Raw genomic sequence first — 15,898 nt, forward strand, 5'->3', positions numbered from 1 at the left:
TATAAACGCAAGATAAATTTATAAAGGTGCAAGTAAGTGCAAGGAGTGAACATATGTACAAAAATTAAGGGAAACACAATCAAGGTTTTTTTTAAACAATTAGCATAAATAGTCCAGCAAGATGTGCAATATGACAAAATGGATCACATAAAAACAATATAGCTGTCCATGAAAGACTTTCCTGTACTTCTCGGTAGCTGGACACAAAATGTCAAAAATGAGGACCACAGCGAGGAGGTGCCAGAAGAGCTGCCCGGACGTGTCGTCTAGATCATGCACACGTTTCGCACATGGCTTCATCAGCTACACATATCTGCATAACATGATCAAAAAAGTATACCATGCTAATACAAAGATATCATGTCAATAAATAATTGTTTAAAAATATTAAGAGTTAAGCTCAAGGTTTGCAGTAAAATCTGAAATCTTCAACAAAAACAACAACAACAACACTGGGAACAAAAAACAACAACCTAAAATAATAGAAGAAGAAACAAATGCCCTCTGCAGTGGCCACTGTGGGAGTTGCTAGGCAACCACAACTATATTGCCAGCCTTCAAGCCTTGGTTTCTGTCAATACAAGGCCAGGAGGAGGGGCAGGGCAGTTTCCAAGCCTGTTTTGGCCTTTGAGGGAGGAGCTATTGGGATGAGGCATGGCAGCAACCACTGGCAGGTCCAGCTGCTCACTATTATTCAACAGCAGCCACCACATGAAAACCAGTGCGGTGCAGCAGTTAGAGTTTCAGACTAGGATCATGGTGACCTTGGGTCAGTCACGCACTTCCAATCTAAACTACCCTCACAGGTTGTTGGTGAGGATGAAATGGAGGACAGGAGAATAATGCTTTGGATCCCCATTGGGGAGAAAGATGGGTATAAATAAAGTAAATAAAATAATAAATATAGCTGAAGATAGGAACAGATAAAAGGTAGGTTGGATGGTGGGTGGAAGCATGGAAAGGGGAGAGATATTAGGTTGTATTAGTATAGAATCAGGGTAGTTATTTCAGATTAATGACCAGTACAGGAGTGTGATTTTATAGATGAAGCATTAGATTCCCAGACTGTATACAGAAAGCATTGTTATTTCTACTGTGATTTTTATTGGCAGACAGTAATAAAGAGAAGAGTACAAATTGTGTGCATTTGTTAATTTCGTCCAATTTAATAACGATGATCAAAATTACAAAGTACATTTTGTAGGTTTCTAATAACACTGTGCGATATAGAGAAATTAGGCACAAGTCTACAAGGGGAGACAAAACAGTAGGAAGGGCTATAATCACACATCAATTAGGCATCTGCTTATTGAGGCACAATACCTACACTTGTGCCAGAAGATGATTGAGAGAACACCATGCTTGCTCACCATCGGGAATTTCTGAAGTATGGCTCTCCAGCTGCAAGGATGCCAGATGGCTGATCGTTCTAAATGATTATTGGCATGTCTCTTTGATCACATATAGTGGGCACTTAAATGTGGCATTGCGGCATTTTAATCGGCAGCTGTTGTATCTTTTTGAAGGTGAGTACGGGGAAGGGCCATAGCTCAGTGGTACAGCATCTGCTTGGCATGCAGAACGTCCCAGGTTCAGTCCCCAGCATCTCCAGTTAAAGGAACTAGGCAAGTAGGTGATGTGAAAGACCTCTGCCTGAGTCCCTGGAGAGCTGCTGCTGGTCTGAGTAGATGATACTGACCTTGACGGACCAGTATAAGGCAGCTTCATGTGTTCATGTATGTGTTGGTGTTACCAGTTCACAGGCTTCTAGAGTCAAAACCTGAGCTGTTCACTGTAGAAAGATGCACATGTTAGAAACTGGTAAGGAATGTGATCATAAGAGTATGCCTACTCTTAGCTTTATTGTCCTCAGCGCTCTGTTGGTCTGGCACCTGAACTATACCTGAAATTGTCTCCTGTAGTCCGCACAGAAGAACCACAAGGACAGGTCTGCTGGCAGAGTCCACAAAGGCACATAGATTTCTATATTTTATAATGCTGCTTTTGGAGTACTGTTCCCTCTCATTTTGATGTTGTGTGCAAGTATTAAAATGGGAGCAGAGGTTACCCATGCTGTCTGAGGGAGAAATGCCACATCTTGATATTATTATAAAGTAGGAAAATACAGATGTGACAGTGATTCTGAATCCATGCTAAAAATGTTCATTACCTTGAAGTCTGGTGCGCACAGATTGGATCATATGTGAGAGCAGTGTGTCACATTGCATTTTTAGGGATGTCCTGAAATGGAATTGATTCTTGATGTGTAATCACTGTTACAATGTGAGATTGATCTCAGACTTTACAAGCAATCAGTAATAAATAATGGGCACAACCCAGGCAAAGTCAAGCGATCTCAAGCCCCATTAATTTCAGTGGATGAGATTAAAACACGTCCTTAAGTCATCAACTAATGAGATTTAAAGGGACTTAATTTTGACTGCATTGTGCCCAGTGCTAACTGTGTGGAACAAAGAATGATGTGTTCAGAAATGCTCTATAATGCTTATCACTGATGTGGTGATAGCATATGAAAAGGACTATAAAGTAAATAACTGTGAGTGGACGTGTTTTGAGACAGGTTATTGCGGTAGATGCAAGTAGCCTGTGTGGGTGGTATAGATATACTAGGTGGCAAACCTATCCCCCCCACACACACACACTAGCTTTCCTGATGATATATTCTTCCATGAATCCGTGCACTGCGGTTTTGTTGTGAGCTTGGCCTGTAAAAAATGTTTTGGAGTTTAGCCAGTGCTTCATTATAGCATTTTCCAGTGAAGGGAAGCAAAGCAGCAGCAGCAACTGATGATCTTTGGTGTTAGATCCATAGTTAATAATCTCAAGAGTCCCTTAGAAAGATCTATTTCTGTATTTTGCTGACATGTGTCAATAATAAATCTTGCGATATTTTCTCAGAAAATAAAGAATGCTGTAGTATACTGATCCCAGGATGCACTTTTACATTTGCAAGATCACTGTCTGAATTTGTCATCCTTTTATGTCCTGTAAATCTCTGAGCAAGTGACACGTTGAAGGGCTGGGGGTGGGGAGGCTTGCTCCTAGGAAAAGGTGATAAAGCTAGACTGGCATCAGCAACCCAAAAGGTGTCAACTGCTCTGTAAGCAGTAATTTCCACATAGTAGGAAGCAGCACATGCCGTTACAAATGTTGCCATTTGGCCAGAATCCTGCTGCCATAATGGACTTTTGTAGAACGCTCCATTCCAAGGGCAGAGCTGGGTTTGTACACAAGCTAAGTAAGCTTCAGTTTACTACCTTCAGTTACAAGGGGCCTCTAAATACTAAATTTACTAAATAAAACACAAATACTAAATAAAGTCCCAAATACTAAATTAAAAATTACTTTTTAAATTACAAAATATGTTTGCGTAATGCCTCTTGCCCTGACCTGGATGGCCCAGGCTAACCCGATCTCATCAGATCTTGGAAGTTAATACTTGGATGAGAGACCACCAAGGAAGTCTAGGGTTGCTACACAGAGGCAGGCAATGGCAAACCTCCAGTGTTCATCTCTTGGCTTGAAAACCCTATGGGGTCACCATAAGTCAGCTGTGACTTGATGGCACTTTCCCCTACCATGGGGCCTCTTAAACCTGGGTTAGTTTAGGGCCAGACCTGTACAAGGGTCTTACAGTGTCAAGACTGTGGGTGACCGTAGTTGAATCTAGACTTGAAGGGTTTGCTCTTTAGCATCAGGGTCATTGAGGTCAGTGATTGGAATTAGAGTTGGGAACATGAGAAGCTGATGAGAAATCAGCCAGAAACCATTGATCAAGCAAGGGCAGAAATTCAGGCTCTAAATGTTTATACCAGCCTTGCTCAATCCAGATGTTTCATACTGCCTGTCAATCAAACTTCCTGATTTTACACACTCCTGTTCCTTTAGGTTCCTAAAGAAGATTCTGAGGTTCGATCACACAGTAGTTCACTAAGTTATATGCTAGCTTCAGTCCATAAAGTTTCTGATTTAAGCCCTAAGGCAAGGATGTTATTCATTATGAGGGCTAGTTCTGATTTAACTGTAACTTGGGTTACAGTTATATCAGTGTACCATAAATAACCAAAATGAAAATGTACTGATGTTTTAATACTAATTAATTTAGAATTTATATTAATTTTTTAATAACTTAATTAGTTTTGCCTTTAGCTGATGGGCACTAGGAGATAGCCTTTCTCCACCTTAGGCTCCAGAGTTGCCCGGGAACAGGCTCATCTTTCCATCCTCCCTCCACTCTCTTAAAGGCCCAGCAGTGCAGCACTCTCCTTCCATGAGAGCGGGGTGGGGAGCAAGGCCACTGAGCTCTTTCTTTGTTAATAGCCTGTGTTCCAGAAACCAAACAATTTGCATGAACACCCTGTTACTCTTATTCATGAGAGACAATGGAGTGGATGGGGGCTGGATGGAGGGCAGCTTATCTGCATATGCCCCCACTCAAGGCTTCCTTCTGCCTTGTCCTTTGTAGATAAGACATGGTATCTCTGTGATTGTTCACCCTTTGGATGTTCTTCCCCTCACCTTAGAAACTACCTTTATTTATTTATTTAGGAAATTCATATGCTGCCTCTCCAAAATAGCTTGAGGGAGCTCACAACTAAAAGAAAAACAGCAATAAAAACAATAAAATGAATCCAAGAATAAAAACATAAAAGTCAATAAAATAAATCAAAGTATTGGCTGAAGGCCCCTTTGTGGGGTGACAGACAGACGTGGCCTCTTATCACCCCCACACTGGCCAGGAACAGTAAGTACTGACACCACCCCTGTAACTAAGATGTTATTAACCTAGAAGGCGCTGGAGGTGGTCTTCCCTCTCCTTGTGTGTCCTCTAGCAGTATGGCCTTTATTCTAGGGTTGCCAACTTCCAGGTAATAGCTGGAGATCTCCTGCTATTACAACTGATCACCTGATAAAGATCAGTTCACCTGGAGAAAATGGCTGCTTTGGCAATTGGACTTTATGGCATTGAAATCCCTCCTCTCCCCAAACCCCACCCTAATCAGGCTCCACCCCCAAAAACCTCCCACCGGTGGCAAAGAGGGACCTGGCAACCCTACTTTATTGTGAGGACAGCGTGGCATGGGATGACATGTGAGTCTGAGATGTGTGATCACTCCACCAGAGTTTTAAAGCATTTAAAAGATGTGATTCAAAACAGAAAAGCAAACCAACAATTGCTGGTAACTTGCATAACAGACAACAGTGGGAAGCGATGGAGCGTGAATGTAATCAGGGCAAAAGTGACTGGAAGTTTGCATAAAAGTCAGTGCAACACTATTGGGAGTTCTACGCAGAAGTGCAGTCGTGGCTTGCTTAAACAGTTAGAGTAGCAGCTGGTTTAATGGGATTTAAACAGTGTTCATGCTCAGCAAGAAGAGAAAGAATGGGTTTGGCTGAGCCAGAGCTGGTATAGAATTTCCTAACTCAGTTCGGAGGAGGAGGAGAAGGAGAAGAGTTGGTTTTTATATGCTGACTTTCTCTACCACTTAAGACAGAATCAAACCGGCTTACAATCACCTTCCCTTCCCCTCCCCACAACAGACACCCTGTGAGGTAGGTGAGGCTGAGAGAGCATGACTAGCCCAAGGTCACCCAGCTGGCTTCATGTGTAGGAGTGGGGGAACTAATCCAGTTCACCAGATTAGCCTCCGCCACTCATGTGGAGGAGTGGGGAATCAATCCCGGTTCTCCATATCAGACTCTACTGCTCCAAACCACTGCTCTTAACCACTACACCACGCTGGCTCTCTGTACTTATATGCTGTACTGCCCTTGGATCCAGCGGACATGGCATCTCCTGTGCAAAGACACATCCCGTCAGTAGCAGCCATGGCTCTGCTGAATGAATCCAGGAACCCCGGGCCCGAGTTCCTTATAGATTTAGTAAGTGCCCATACCCTTGCCTGTGATTGTGGTGCCTGATCTCTGGACTTGGGTTTTACTTGGGATGGTGAAGACAGAAAGAGAACAATTAACATCTCTCCAAGAGGGGAAAAAACTCCATTAGCCACATGCCTACTGACTGAGTCAAAAAGGAAAAACACCATAAACAGTAGTGTTAAAGTGACATGAAATGCATCTCACCTTGTATTTGCTGAATTTCATGGCACGTCTTTGCTGATGTAATTTTTTTCCCTTCACCATATCAAATACAAATGACTGCCTAGTGACAGATCAACTCTTTCCATTGTTGATAGTTTCAGAGGGTAGCCATGTTGGTCTGCGCTCTGCAGTCGAGCAGTTAGATTCGAGTGCAATAGTTCCTTAGAGATCAACAAGATTTTTGAGGTATAAGCTTTTGAGAGTCAAAGGGGGTTACCACACTTTGTATCCCCAGCGATGTATTAAGAGTTGGAAAATGTTATAAAAAACACCGCTTTAAAAGGGTTTTTGGATACCATGGCTTATAAATGGTTGGAAGACATCTTCACAGCTAAAGGGGCCAAACAAAGTGCGAACAGTGTTTTTTATAACGTTTTCAAACTCTTAATACATCAATGGGAATACATAGAAAGTGCGAACAGTATTTTTTATAACATTTTCAAACTCTTAATACATCGCTGGGAATATAAGTGCGGTAATCCCCAAAGTTTCATCTGATGAAGAGAGCTTTGACTCTTGAAAGTTCGTTCCCTGAAAATCTTGTTGGTCACTAAGGTGCTACTAGACTCGAATCTATCTGTTCTTTCCATTGTTGCACGCCATTCTGTGTAGCTGTAGAAACCCAAAATGACACCTATTTTTTTCTCCATAATGCTGACATTCATGCTTCATTTTTGGGAATTTAAAAGGCCCTTTTGGGGAAAAAATGTTTTTTAGATTTTTTTGCAAATATCACTGTCCCCCCGGTTTTAGGCTTGCAAAAACATCTACCTTAGCTCATGATGGCCCCATTGGGTAGATTTTTTTATTTGCATGGTGGACTCACCCATGGGATTTATGCATATGGTATGAATGCATCCCAAATAATTAGACTATCTGGATTATCCCTTTGCAGGCTGGTACCATCATCATTCTTTGATGTTAACTCATGGTAGGGTTGCCAATGTCATTGTTTTTTTATTTACAAAATTTATATCCCACCTTTCTTCCCGTACAAGAGCTGCCAACATACATGATAAAATACATTATAAAACCATTACTTTGGTTTATTCTTTTGCTTGTCTTTGAGCTATGTAAACGAGAAGGGTTACCACAAAATGCCGATGTTTCCACAGAATAAATATTTTATACATGGTATCAATGTAAATAAGCACTATTGTCTATGAGATCTGTGAAGTACATTTTGCTTACTAAAACATTTATGGAGTCCATTTCAGCTGGCAGTAGGCAGCCACAGCTTTCTTTTTCTGTGCTGTCTTACTTTTTAAAGTTGAAATGCTTTTTTAAATGAATGTTGAAAGCTGTTGAAGTCCCGAAATTATTAACATTACAAAGGAATCGACTGAGGGCTTCAAATAATGCTCCTTAACAGCTCTGTTTCCTCAGTTTTTCTATCACTTGTGCTTCTTGGACCATCTTATACTTGACGTGGGTACAATATTCTACAAGACGTGTGGTGTATGGAATCTCAGCTCTGTTTCTTACAGCCCATTCCTGTTAATTGGGCCGAAGCTCTTTAGGAGGAGGCCTGACCTCGCCACCCGCGTAAGTACGTGTAATCGCGCGATTACACATACTTATGCTGGCGGTGAGCCCAGTCCTGGCGGCGGCCGAGCACCGCAGGACCACGCCTCCCCCCTCCGCCGGCACGGCCTCTCCGTGGCGCCAGCAATGGCAAGGAGAGGCCACGCCGGTGCAGGGGGGTGTTCTGGAGGCAGGGTGGGGGGGAAGAGCCGCTGGTTAGGCAGCTCCCTATCCCCTTTCGGCCACTTCCATCGGCGCCGGGAATGGCGGTGCTGCACCTGCTTTTTAGCAGGTGCAGCCTCACTATTCCCTATGGGGCGAAAGGCCCCAGTTAAACAAAAAAAGCCGCGAAACGGCTTTTTTTTGGTTTAACGGCTTACGGGGAGCAGCTTAGGAAGAGGCGCCGCTGCGTCTCTTCCCCACCATCCCCGTACACCTCAGCTCAGGAATGGGCTGTTAGTTACCTCACCCATATAAAGGATGTGTAGTTCATCCACACAATTAAGTAGGAGAATTTTCCCATGTTTCTGCTGATTTTTTTTAACCCTAATCCACCTTGTTCATGTAGAAGTGCTATAATCTTTTGTAACAAAACTTGACTAGAAATTTTAAAAGATATGTCTTCTAGTAGGATACTTGAAAGGAGGACTGTTTATTACTGCTTTGCTTTGGAGCCAAAGGACTATTCATCATGAGAACAGTGGTGCTTTCCCCCCTCTCCTGCCCAAAAAATTAAAATCAGCATATTTGCCAACAGGTGAACTTTTAAGGTGCTGCTTTGGTGAACAGGGCCAGTTCTAGGTTTTGACAGAAAGAGAACAATTAACGTCTCTTTCCAAGAGAAAAAAAACTCACACCTAATGACTGAGTCAAAAAGGAAAAACACCATAAACAGTAGTGTTAAAGTGACATGAAATGCATCTCATCTTGTAGTTGCTGGATTTCATGGCATATCTTTGCTGGTGTAATTTTTTTCTTCACCACATCAAATACAAATGACTCTCTGCCCTGGGCAGAGAGCTCTCAGGGTCCGTTTCCCATCTTCTTCCTACCACCAGGTCCGTACACATGCCCTCCTTCCTGTCCCCCTACCTGCATGCCTTCCACCTGCCTGAGCATCCTTCCCCTGACTGTGTGTGAGATCTCCGACTGCCCATGCCCCCCCCCATCTTCAAGCCCTTTTCCCAGTGGCATGGGCAGTGTGTGTAGCTTAGAGGAGAGTGAAGCACTAGCAAATAAGTGAGGGGGTGCAACAGCAGTGAGCCCTGGACCCTGGCAGCTGCCCCACCCCAGGGTATGTTGACACTGGCCCTGCTTGTCACATTTTAGAACTTTTCTGAATACCCGGACCAATAATTCTACATGCATTCATTTTTATCCCACTCTTCCTTCAAGCAGTTCAGGGTGGTGTACATTTTTTGTCTCTTCCCCATTTTATTCTCATAACAACCTTGCGAGGTGGGTTAGGCTGACTGGCCCAAGCTTCCAGGAAGAGTAGGGATCTGAGCCCCGCTTTCTCAAATCCTGGACTGACACTGTAATCACTGTACAGTGTTGTCTTTAATTTCTTTGCACTACTGGGTCTTAGCAAAACATCCCAATTTTGCAATCATATTTCTCCTCTTCATTATCTTAGGGATTTCCCTCCCTTCTAATCAGCGTTCTCAGAAGTCCCCATAAAGCTTTTGGTGGGACCAGTTGTTCCTGGCTGTCTTGCCTACAATTCCATCACCTTTTAATAGCTTTTGACTCGTACAACCACCAGTTTGTAAGCCCAGGGGACCATGCTGGTGAGCTGCAACTGTCTGTCTCCTGCCCCTGTGGTACACTTCAGTGCTTTAATGGAACGTTGAATAATGAACATCCATTTGTGTATCTGAAAAGCAAAATGTCTTTCTGTGTTCTTTAATACCCATTCAAATACTGAGGAGAGATATGATCATAAATACTAAATCAATCATGAAATCAAGCCCTTGGATTGATTGATGTCTGTATTATGGCTACATTTAAGATTGATGAATTCTCCAAAACACTTTGAAAACTAAGAACATCCTAGATTTATTTCTACTGTCTTATTAAGCAACAAAATACCACAGAGAGAGAGAGAGACAGAGACAGAGACAGACAGACAGACCTGGGGCTTAAATTTGCTACTCCGCTGAACTAACTGGGGGAATCAGGTCTGCTCTGAGTCCACTTTAAGCACAGCATGGAGCATGGAGCTTCCCAATTGGCTATGCCTAGTATAGATATTGGAATTTTCATCTTCTGGTCTTGCCTGGTCAACAGAGCAGTCAGTTCCGCTTACTGGGGTTCAGGCTCTTCAGAGCACTCTTCAGAGCACCCGTGGTCACATTTGGGTCTTACCTAAGGAGAACTGTACGTCAAGTCATTTCTTGTTCTGTAGTGAACGCAACACATCTCAGTTAACTTTTCACACTACAGCTGGGCAAATGACAGGAATCAGTTTGAAATGCCATATGGCATTATATCAAGCAGTAAAATGATTAAATTGATGGGGCTTTTTTGGTTATTATTGTTCATAATACACCATAAGTGTGGATATGAGGTTCTCGTCTGAGGGGCTTCCAGTCTAAAGAGCAGCAAGATCCTTCCTTCCCCATGTTTCAACTGTCATTTTTATCTTTTGTACTTATTTTAAGCTTATTTCAAGCTTTGGTTTTAACTCGTTTTAATGAAGTATTTGCATATGGCTTTTAGTGGCTTCTAAGATATTCTAATTTGTTTGTTTTAATTTGTTAGCCACCTTGGTGGCCCTTCAGGGGCAGAAAGACAGGGTAAAAATCTTGTAACTAAATAAATAAAGGCGAGGCAACTGGGTGAGGGAGATGGAAGGGTTTATGCAGATTGCAAGCAGATGCATTTGTGTGTACGTTGCAGTACAATGAAGTCAGGCACTAGTGCTATTACATTGTGTGTGTAAAGTGCTGTCAAGTTGCAGACAACTTACCCCGTATTGAAGTCACACGAGGGAGAATTAAAGGAAGGCCACTGCAAACGATGGTGGTATTTGGGCAGGACTAGGAAGATAAGAAAGTGAAAGATGACAGTGTACGTGCTCTGAGAGCAGTAGAGCTAGTGGCAGAGGTGGACTAGCAGCAGATACTACACTTGAGGCAGCTGGAGGCAACAGAAGACCTTGGGGTAAAGAAGGCTGGTACAGCTGTGTAAAGAAGGTCTTCAGCAAGAGACGTGTCAGGTCTAAATCAGGGTTCAATGAGGCCATGGAGGGTCTTCAGGGAAGCACTCATGAAAATCTTATGTGCTCGGTTAATGAAAAGAATATCCAAAGGTTGTACTATCTATCCAGAAGTATTAAAGCATTAGCTAACTATATCAATATGTCTACTGTAATCATTGTGATGTTTTTGGTGGTTACAGCAAATGTATAATATCTCAGGATCAGTAATCTAAAGAATCTCAAGAGCAATTTTTTAAAATTAGGAGAATTCAAATACTAGTTGTCACGCATGCCTGGTGGGTCCTGGCTCACCTGCAGGGCCGAAGGTCTCAGCAGGCTGGGTAGGGGTCACCCATTGTTCCCCCAAACCAAACCCAAGTCCAGTCGAACAGTTCTCAACCAGGTTTATTGGTTCACGCCACAAGTCACTTGTCCCGGCTACAGCGTAACCAGTCCATGCCTAATCATGGCTCTTAAAGCCCGAACCAATAACTGGCTTCTCCTCTGAGCATCACTCACCAGTCTTTCCTGGGCCCAATCTGGGCCATGCGTGCCCAGCAGTTGAGGACATGATCCATTCCTGGCCAACCCATATGCATGTCAGGCCACAGCTGTGCTACTGGCTGGTTCCGTCCTGCCACTCCTTCACCATCCCCTCTGCTCACTAACTAGGCATCCAGACCAGCATCTCCTGGGTCCTCGCCTAAACCCCATTCTCCCTTCCTGTACCTCAGAGGCCCCATTGTCACACTCATTCTTTAAACGGTGTGTGATTGGTGTGTTTAGAAAATGTATATGCTGCCTCTGCAGAAAGCTACTTGAGGCAGCTCACAAGGTAAACATATAACAACAACACCTAAAAACAACAGACATTTGAAAAGCCATAAAAACAGCCCTCAGGCTAAACGGCTTTCAAAACTATTGTACTTGAAGCATCCCTGGCACCTGAGTTGCAGTGAACGCAAGCGATTTTTTCCATAAAACGTGCGAAAGAGTCGCAGCAAGCCTGCATGTTTTCTGGGTCTTATACCCTCAGGTGCTTGGGATAAACCCCCTCACAACCCAAACATGCTCGGCGAGATGGTACTGCATGGACACAATGGTGGCAGAGAAGTGAGCTTACTCGCAATCACTGCCACAGGTTAGGTATGGTGATAATGCACTCACTCCTGTGTTTCGTTGTATTCACTTAAGGTTTTCTCCCCTTGCATTGCCCAATTGTTTCATTGCCCCGAGCTCCATGACAAGCCATGGGACATTCCGGTATCTGCGGGAGGGGAGAGGATGCTCCAGAGAAATCCTTCTCCATCACCTGCATCATTTCTGTTTTCCAGAGGTCAGCCAGGTTTTGACCCAACCTGTTTAAGAATTGATTTTTTTTTTTGGACCTGTTTTGTCTGATGATGAAAGGCATACAAAAGGCCATACTTTTTTTGATTAATAAACCCCCTATCTTACCATGCACAAGTGAAACATGTATAAGATGTGTGTGGGTTGATCAAACGAATAATTATATACTGGAAAATGAAAGCGATTCCCCTCCCTCCCCCCAATAAAAAGCATATCCAAAGCTGAACTGATTTGTTAATTTGGGTGGGAAGGAAAATCTTACCAAGGGAGTACCATACGGGTACCAAATTGAAACCAGGGCTTTACAAAAAGTATTTAACTTCTGAAATTATAAGGCATTGTACATTTTTTTTACATCAAGTCATAGCTGACTTATGGCAATCCTGAAGGTTTTTTAAGGCAAGAGACATTTGGAGGTGGTTTGCCATTGCCTGTCTCTACTACACGACCCTGGTATTCCTTGGAAGTCTCCCATCCAAATACATGCCAGGGTCAGGGCTGAGAGTGTGTGACTGGCCCAAGGTCACCCAGCAAGCTTCCATGGCACGAGTGGGGATTTGAACCTGGGTTTCTCAGGTCCTAGTCTGACACCTTAACCACTACCCCACGCTCGCTCTTTCTCAGTGTAATATAGAGGTATGAAAAAACTGAGAATTATGTATCTTGTATTAGTTGTTGCATGTAACTCTCATAAAGTTTTTTAAAATAAAGTTTAAACAACTAAATTCTCTGAAATGTGAATGTTGAACTATGTAAAAGTAATATTTTCTGACAGGAAGTAAAAGTAATTGAGGGCAGTTAGTTCTTGTCCAACAACCCATTCCTGAGGTGGGGGGCTGAAAGTGCTCTGAAGGAAGCGTGACCCCTCCTACAGCTTAAGAGGCCTCTTATCATGGAATAAGAGGCACTTACGCTGGCAGCAGGGGCAGTTCGGTTGTCGCTTGGGTGCCGCAGAGCTGCATGACACTTGTCCGACACCACAGTCCCTCCGGGACCTACATCCTAGGAGAGAAATGCGGCGCCGGTGCTGTATCCAAAGCCCCTCCAGCCTGGGAACGCCCCCTCCAGCAACAGAGTTGCTGCACCAGGTTTTTCCTGGTGCAGCATTGCTGTTTCCAATGGGGCTTTTTTCTCCATTTTTTAATTTATTTATTTTTGGGAAGGGGTTTTTAAGCCTAGCAGTGGCTGGGAGATCTCTTCAGAGGCACTGTGGCGGCGCCTTGGCCATGCTGTCCCTAGCTGCTGCAATGCTCAGGAATGAGCTGCAAAAGCTGCTGCAAAAACTTCAGAGAAAGGGAGCTTGTGATTCTTGGCCACTTTGGAGCCTATTAGGGGCTTCAATTGATGCCTCTCTTAGCACTCCCTGCCCTAATGATATAATAATGTGATGTTTATTGCAATAGTACTTCCATCGGTTGCTCTCTATAACTTTTGCAAACAAATGCATTTACAGTAACTTTGCGCATTCTGTAATGCAGATTTATCCCCAAAGGAGCACTTTAAAACTGGCTTTCTGGAACCAGCAAAAGTAATGTCTGCGTTGCATTCCAGAAGAGATTGTTTTTCAAGCAAAAGAGCAAAAAGGTCTGTTTTGTAGTGTACAAACAAAAAACTTGTTTCATAAAACTTACTTATAATAGCCTACCATCATCAGACCTTGGCCTTGAAAGTGTGGGCAGCAGGAGGAACATGACGGAGGCAGGCAACTAGCAAAGAATAGACTCTGCTAGTGGTTTAGAGCAGCAACCAAGCTTGACCCAGAAGCTTTTAGAATGATCATTGGGTATCACCTCACCGGCTGTTGGTACAAGGAAACATTTGTGGTTAGCGTTGATGTACACGGCTGCTTGATAAGGCACAGGGCAAAACCCTGCCTGGGATCCCTCTGAGTGACCAGTTCAAGACTCTCTGTGGGACTTCTGACACAATCGCATGCATTGGATCCCAGGCAGGGGAAGTGGGGATGCCCAGGGATCAGCCCCCATGACGGAGGTAGAAAGGGATGTCAGGACCGATTGGGCTGTCTGAGAGAAGCCAGCAGGCTTGCCTGCCAATGAAGCTGGTTGAGTGTGTCTGGCTAGGATGAGGCTGGTTGGCATGGAGAGTCCTCCCAAGTGAAGTGGCAAGCGCATTGGGAGGTAGGGCTCAGGGCAGCGGGGTCGAAAGGGCAAGTAGGGTGGGGCCAGAACAATTCATGTCGGAGAGAGACCTAAAAAGGTAGGTTTGGCATGTCCCTCTTCACCACCTGCGGGAGGTTTTGGGGACAGAGCCTGAGGAGGGCGGGGTTTGGGGAGGGGAGGGACTTCAATGCCATAGAGTCCAATTGCCAAAGTGGCCATTTTCTCCAGGTGAACTGATCTCTATCGGCTGGAGATCATTTGTAATAGCAGGAGATCTCCACCTAGTACCTGGAGGTTGGCACGCCTATAAAAAGGGCTGCCAGGTATAGCCTGGGGTTGGCAGGAGGAGTGAGGAAACTCTTCCTTCCACAGGAGTAAAAAGGGTTATATTGTGTCTACTCACACAACAAATAAAGAACCCCCACTGGGAGTTGTTGTTGCATCCTCTTTCTTTGCCCCATAGTTCTTTTCTGCTCCTGTCTGGTAGGATGGAATTATGCCCCCCTTCCCAGCCTGCTGTGGCCTGCCATGTCAGACCATCCGGAACCGGGCTCATGGTGGGTTTGGTGGCCTGTTACAGTGGAAGACTTCTTTACATATAGGTTTAATTTGTAGACCAGGTTCTAACAGCAAAGCCACGTAGTCACCATTTTATTGACAAGGAGTAACACTTGCATTATCCGACTGTCAAATACCAAAGACATATCAAAAGAAGCACTACAATAAGAGCACGTAGAGTGTGCTCACCACTATACCTAGATCTAAATTTGCCGCAATCCTTCCCAATGTATTTTGATTTTCTGACAATCCTGCGATACAGACGATTATTTATGTTGGCTATACTGAATGCCATCCCATCAGGTGAGTTAACGGGTCGTTTAAATAGGGTACTGTACTGTGAGAGAGTATGTCAGTGTGGTTCTGGCCAAATAGACACTCTTCAGCATTCCTTGTTTAGCTGTGACTTGCTCAACGAGGCTAGAGACAGATAGATAAAGCCTTTTATTTGGGAATCTGACTCTGAACTCTGAACTGGATAATTTGCCAAATTTCTTTCCCTGTCAGTTAAGATTAAAAAATACTAATTTCCTTATGGGCTATTCAGATAGTTCCTTTTCTCTTCCTTTTAATTTTGATCTCAGTGTGACAGGGCCGAATTGGCCATATGAACAACATCATTAAAGTAAAGTATATCAAAAGAAGAATTTTGCCACCCACACTTGTTATCCAGTAGGTAATTCAACTTCAACCTCTTGTTGCCTTTCTCATTTCAGGCCTCCAGGTGGTTTTAAATTCTATTATCAAGGCCATGGTCCCTTTGCTGCATATTGCCCTGCTGGTGCTGTTTGTCATAATTATCTATGCCATCATTGGACTCGAGCTCTTCATGGGGAAGATGCACAAGACTTGTTACATGTTAGGGGTAACAGGTAAGTGATATGCTCTAGAAGCAGCATGTATTGGTTTACCTTTTGGAGTCTGATGTCAGTTGCTTCCAAATGTAATAGCTCGTGTAATCAACACCTAACCCGTTTTGCTTGCTCAAGAACCTATCTATTTTTTTATTTTAATTTGTTTT

At 43.6% G+C, this 15,898-nt stretch overlaps 1 protein-coding gene across 1 annotated transcript in view; it reads left to right on the plus strand.

Annotated features, from left to right (window-relative positions):
- Nucleotides 1-15,898, plus strand: part of CACNA1C (calcium voltage-gated channel subunit alpha1 C) — a 575,193-nt gene that overhangs the window by 346,100 nt on the left and 213,195 nt on the right. Inside the window, 1 exon segment of the mRNA XM_056845863.1 lies at nt 15,594-15,749. Within this exon segment, the coding sequence (XP_056701841.1) occupies nt 15,594-15,749 (156 nt within the window).

This window comes from Euleptes europaea, chromosome 3 (genome assembly GCF_029931775.1).
Source record: "Euleptes europaea isolate rEulEur1 chromosome 3, rEulEur1.hap1, whole genome shotgun sequence".
In the NCBI taxonomy this organism is placed as follows: Eukaryota; Metazoa; Chordata; class Lepidosauria; order Squamata; family Sphaerodactylidae; genus Euleptes; species Euleptes europaea.